Here is a 6,000-nt window from a genome sequence, read left to right on the forward strand (position 1 = left end):
TACACAGGTTTACAGTCCCCTGATAAGCATACCGTGTTTTCTGTTAATTGATCTAGTATACAACAAAAGATGTGTCATCTGCCACCATAGAAAATATTTTTGGTATGGTTCCTCTGCTGACCAGAGTAGCCTCTACATATATTTTACCATTATGACCCTGAGGAGTTTTTCATTCTTTTTTTTTTTTTTTTTTTTGAGAGAGAGAGAAAGAATCCCAAGTAGGCTCTGCTTTATCAATACAGAGCCTAATGCAGGGCTCGATCCCACAAACCACAAGATCATGACCTGAGCGGAGACAAGAGCCAGACACTTAACTGACTGAGCCACCCAGACACCCTACGGGGTTTTTCATTCTTCAGGCAGGGGTTGTAAGCCAGTAGCCCTAGGCCAAATTTGGCTCTACATCTTTTATTCTGCTAGGTCTTTTTAAAATTTTATAGGGACACCTGGGTGGCTCAATCGATTAAGCATCTGACTTTGGCTCAGGTCACCATTTCACAGTTTTTGAGTTCAAGCCCAACACAGGGCTCTCTGATGTCAGCACAGAACCCACTTTGGATCCTCTGTCCCTCTCTCTCTCTCTCTCTCTGCTTTTCCCCCTCTCCCCACTCATCTGCTCTCTCACTCCCTCTCTCTAAAATAAATAAACATTAAAAAAAATCTTTAGGGGCACCTGGGTGGCTCAGTCAGTTAAGCGTCCGACTTCAGGCTCAGGTCATGATTTCACGGTTCATGGGTTCAAACTCCGCGTCGGGCTCTGTGCTGACAACTCAGAGCCTGGAGCCTGCTTTGGATTCTGTCTCCCTCTCTCTCTCTGCCCCTCCCTCTCTCTCTCTGCCCCTCCCTCGCTCTCTCTGCCCCTCCCTCGCTCATGCTCTGTCTCTCAAAAATAAGTAAATGTTAAAAAAAAATTAAAAATCTTCAAACTTTTATTTTATAAATAAGTATGACTGCCGTTAAGCAGGGCACACATGCTCCAGAATGGCCCAGCTCCCACCTGTCCCAATCATATACCACCACCACCATTTCATAGTTATCTGCAAGGCCCCTAAAGAAACTGGGGTTCACCACATATGAGAGAGTAATGGCAGAAAAAACCTGTCAAACAACTAAAGGTGAGAAATGTCACTGTTCACTGTTGAGCTGACTGAAGGCTCTGTGTAAGCACAAAGTACCTGGGAGTGGTTGGTGCCCAGACACAGTAGTGAGCAGCTTCTCTTGTTCTTCCAGAAGTCTCTGTAGTTGCTCGAAATGCTGCCTCCTCAGCTGTTCCTGCTTCTTCTGTTGTACTTCTTTCAGCTTTTTAAACATAAAACTTGATTAAACTAACTTTACATTTCTTTAGGGATCTTTGCTCCTTACATTTATCTTAACCCCTCTCATCTCCCTTTTCGTATCATCTCTAATACAGAGTTTCAAAGAGTGATCCCTAAGTAACTACATCTGCCACCCAAACTCTAAAATCCTATTTTTTATGAAGGAAACATAGAAACAGAAAAAGTCATTTGAATCTGTAGATTCTTACAATACGATAGGTATCAGTACATTTATGATCAACTTTTCCCCTTTAATATCTAATCAGCCATTTCCAATTCAGTTTTTACCAAACGAAGCAGAAACTTAAAAGACATTGTTATCTCGAGTGTTGTATGTTACATATCAAACCTGTGTTAATGTTTCACATTAGATAAAAGGCAAAATTTGGTATTTTGAGGATTTCCCAGGAAAGGGGAAGAAAACTTTTCATCAACAGAAACTTGCAATAATGCAAATACATTAGGCCAAATTCTGTTGTACCTGTTCAAGCTTTTTAAAAAGTGGGTCTTTATAAGGCACTTCTTTGCATTCACTTGAAAGATCTGAGACAATGTCATTTTTGTTATCTTCCCAGTGTCCAGGAGCACCCTGACATGCCACTATTTGTGGTTCCTCTTTAGTTAAAGGAAACACTGCATGTGTTTCAGACTTATTTGATTGTAGTTTATAAGGGCTGTTAGAGTCCAACTTCTGTTCTTCATGAAGTGAATCTTCTTCACTTATAAAGGTGAAGCTATCTGAAAAATGCGTGGCTTTAACAGGAAAGCTGGTAGAAATGTTCACACTTGCTCGCTGCTCTTCGTCTGCCTCCAAAATAGGAAATCCACGATTTAATATGACCCCAGCCCGAGAAGGATTGGTCATCCACTGGGTTAGGAAGCTCTGCCCACTGTTTAACTCTGAAGAGGCTGGCATCACGAACATTTTAGTCCAACGACACTATTATATTTAAATAATATACAAGCTGGAACTGCTATTAATTTCCAATGCCTGTAGAAAGAAGATGCCAACAAAAAACATCGGTTAAAGCTGTTCTACCCAAACCGCGAACCAGCACAAAAATCTACTGGATATTTCAAATTCAAAAGACTTAATCAGCAAAGCAACTGGGCAAGAAGTTACGTGGTTTGTTTGTTTGTTTTTTTTAAGTCTTAAAAATATCCAAATTGAGTGAATCAAAAACCTAAGTTCCTTGCTGACAGAATCAGCATATAGATGTTTTTTAAGGCCTTGACACTGGGCGAGATCACTAAGTGACTGAGGGTACAAAAAAGAGAAAATGTAGAAAGTAGTGTCCTGGAGACCAAGTGAAAAAAGAGTTTCAAGGAAGAAAGAGACGTGTTAAATGCTGTTAACAGACGAAGGGTGAGAACTGAGAACTGATCTTGGAATTGAGCAACGTAAAGGTCATGATAACTTCAATGAGAGCAGCTGGAAGGGAGAGGGACGCTGCCAAAGCTTAAATGGAGGAAATACATGAAAGAATGAGAAATTAAGGACAGCTAACTCTTCCCAGGAGTTCTGTTATAAAGGGAAGGAAATAAATGGAACGGTGGCTGTACAGGGAAGCATGGTGAAGAATGATTTTTTAAGACAGGAGAAATAAAAGCAGGTCTGTAGGCTAATGAGGATGGACAGAGGAGAGAATTAGTATAGCCATATCTCTGAAGTGAGGGGTGAGAAAATCTAGTACCAAAGCGAAATGACGTTTCACATTATTTTTCAGACACAATTCTAGATTTTAACTTTATCAATATAATACAAAAGGAAATGAAAAATGGCAATTTGGAGGCATACATGTATTTATTTAGCTTTGTACCTAGTGTCTGAAAAAAAAAAAAGATACAAGCAGAAAAATACAGACGCACAAACATTACAATATGCTCATACTCACTCAAGTGGAACAGAAATTAAAACAGTAATGACATACCAGTTTTCACATACCAGGTTGGCAAAAACTAAAAAACTGATAAACCCCAGTGTGGAAAAGAAATCTTCCATAAAGCGTCATTTGGGAATGTAAACTGGTAAAACCTTTTGAAGGGCAATTTGACACTATCTATCCAAATCGTAAATGCACAGAAACTCTGACTTAGCAATTTCACATCTAGGCATTGTGTGCTATATTGGCACAAGTTCACGTTTGTAACAAACCGAGATTAACTTAAATGTCTATCAAGAGGGGACCGACTAATTATGGCTTTTATATTATGCAACTGAACAGAACAAGCGAGACCAGGTACTGACTGATATGGCCGTCTTGGAATATCCAAGACACATTGTTAAGTTGACAAAGGCAAAGTGCAGAGCAGTGTGCAAGAGATAAAGACAGGAAAGCAAGGTTACCTGGACCTGTGCTGTCCATTCTGGTAGCCACTATTCGGCACTTGAAAGTACTCAGTATGACTGACGAACTGAAAGACAGATGGTGTCACTTCATCAAAACCGGATTTAATGGAATTTTAAATCAAGTGACTGCTGTTTCCCTTGTTGATTTACTGCACTCAGCGACCTACGCTGAAAATACTTGTCCTCCATCTTCTGAAGCACAATCCTGAAACAGCGTCATGAGTCGAGTTGTTAAAACTCCTCAGTGCATTAGGTACAAATGCTGTGAATCACCAGTGTGTACAACTGTCCAAATAGAAGACAAAACGACTGCTCGCAAACTACTCAATAAGCAAAGACCAAAGTGGCGGTGTGATTTTTACCACTTTTGAGAACCACAGCTACTGAAACATTAAAAAGAGAAAGGAAAAAAGGAACTGTTGCTACAGACAACACAGGTGAGTAATGTTGAGTCCAACTCTCAACGAATTCACACCTGTATGTTCCCATTTAATATGAAGTTCAAGAACAGGCAAAATAAATGTATAGGTACAGAAGTCAGACTCATGGTTATCTAGGAAGCTGGGGGTTGGCATCATTGACTGAGAAGCGGCTTCTGCCTTTGGGGACGATAGGGAGTCTTATTATCTTTAACTAGTGGGGATTACTCTGGTGTATACATTTGGGTAGTACATTTAAGATTAGGGAAGATTGCTTAATATCTGCTATTCCTGAATAATTTTTGAAAATCTGTTCTTAGCGAAGTAATTCTAATTATTTTTGAGATGACGCCTTTTGAAAAAGGACCAACATTTCATCAAAACCAGCCAGGTAATCTTTGTTAAACTGAAGTGACTTTAGCAGGAAACTTCTGAAATCCGAATTTAGAGACACAAGCAACAAGGTTATTCTGTAACATTGAAAACTAGAGAAGTTCCCTACTAGACTGACAAGTCCAAGTCCCCTTGTGCTGCAGCATTCAAGGCATCTGCGTCTTCCCGCACTTAACACCTCTGTTCCTTCATTTCAACTTCATGACTATGACCTTCAAAGTATATTTACTGTCAGCATGAATAAAAATAGTTTCACTTCATCTGCTATTTATTGCTGGGAAGGCCTTGCTAAAGGGAACATATATATGTCTACAAAGGGTTAGTATGTCTACAAAGGGTTAGTATGTGGACTAGGATTTTCTAGACATTAAAATCTGTTTGAAACAAATGGACAGCCTTGCAACCTCCAAAGACTGCTATGTAAACGTTAAAGCAGTCTGGGGGGATACATTTTCTGCATTCTGAGGGGAAAAGTGGATACAAACAGTTAACTCAAAGCCATCCTCAGACCGTATAACTAGTTGGTTAGGGAGGTGATTTAACAGTCCCCCAAATACAAGTCCTCGAACGCCACGAATGCACAGCAAAGCTTTGAAAGACAAGGACGACTAGGGTGATGACGGGCCTACGTAAGGACAGAAAGCAAACCAACTTTACACTTTCTCGAACCCACTGTGTCCCCCGCGCCTCTGAACAGCTGTTTGAAGTAAAGCCCAAACCACAGGCGGTGAGAGTCCCTGAAAAGAAGGCTCCCCACAAAAACAGCGCTAAGCTGGGACGGCCACAGAAGTGTTGGCCACCGTCGCACGGCCGGCGAGCGTCCGGCTCGCTTGGCGCCCAGCTGAGCCAGCGCTGAGGCCGGAGCAGATCCCTCCCACGCACCGCCAGCACTCTTAGGCGCAGGGCCACAAACACACTAGCTCCCCCGCTCCTCTGCCCACACATTACCGCTCCGCAGTCCTCTGGCCTCTCAGTCCACTCAAACCACAGCGAAAATCGCCACCGCACTTATGAATGAGCCGCCACAACCAGCACCTCCGGCCGGAGCCCCGCCCCCAGGCCCGGCTCCGCCCCTGATCCGAGGGCTCCTGGGAAATGTAGTTTCCACCGGCCCCCTCGGCGCTTGCGCGGGGGCACCGGAGAAACCCACGTAAACTACCACTCCCGGCGGTCTCTCAGGGACGGACGTTACCTAGGGTCTCACCGGGAGGCGCCTTCCGCCTGGGCCGCGGGGCTAGTGGCTGGAGTAGGCGGGCGGCTGGGCGGGAGGGAAAAACAAAAACCGTTCTTAAAGAGAACTTCCTGGACAGAGCTAGCCCGCCCCCAACCCCAGTCCAGCCTTGGAAACTAGGGATAGCGCCTTAACGAGAAGTCGATCGCCGTGTTCAGAGAAAAGCTGGGAACCTAGAGATTCAGAGCTAACAACCTACAGACCAGTGCTTTTCGAGGTGATGGGCGCGGGGGAGGTGCTTTTTGTTTAACGTCCGTCTGTTTTGTTTTCCGATTTGGCTGGGTGTGACAG

General features: G+C 43.1%; 1 protein-coding gene across 1 annotated transcript in view; it reads right to left on the reverse strand.

Annotated features, from left to right (window-relative positions):
* CENPJ (centromere protein J) overlaps positions 1-5,491 on the reverse strand; it is a 51,194-nt gene extending 45,703 nt beyond the window's left edge. Inside the window, exons 1-4 of the mRNA XM_030307201.1 lie at positions 5,427-5,491; positions 3,664-3,871; positions 1,798-2,307; positions 1,176-1,299 (exon numbers count right to left, since the gene is read on the reverse strand). Of these exons, the coding sequence (XP_030163061.1) occupies positions 1,176-1,299; positions 1,798-2,241 (568 nt within the window). The 5' untranslated portion in view covers positions 2,242-2,307; positions 3,664-3,871; positions 5,427-5,491. The remainder of the gene's footprint in view (positions 1-1,175; positions 1,300-1,797; positions 2,308-3,663; positions 3,872-5,426) is intronic.
* Positions 5,492-6,000: the final 509 nt, after the last annotated feature.

Source organism: Lynx canadensis, chromosome A1, assembly GCF_007474595.2.
Source record: "Lynx canadensis isolate LIC74 chromosome A1, mLynCan4.pri.v2, whole genome shotgun sequence".
Classification (NCBI taxonomy): Eukaryota; Metazoa; Chordata; class Mammalia; order Carnivora; family Felidae; genus Lynx; species Lynx canadensis.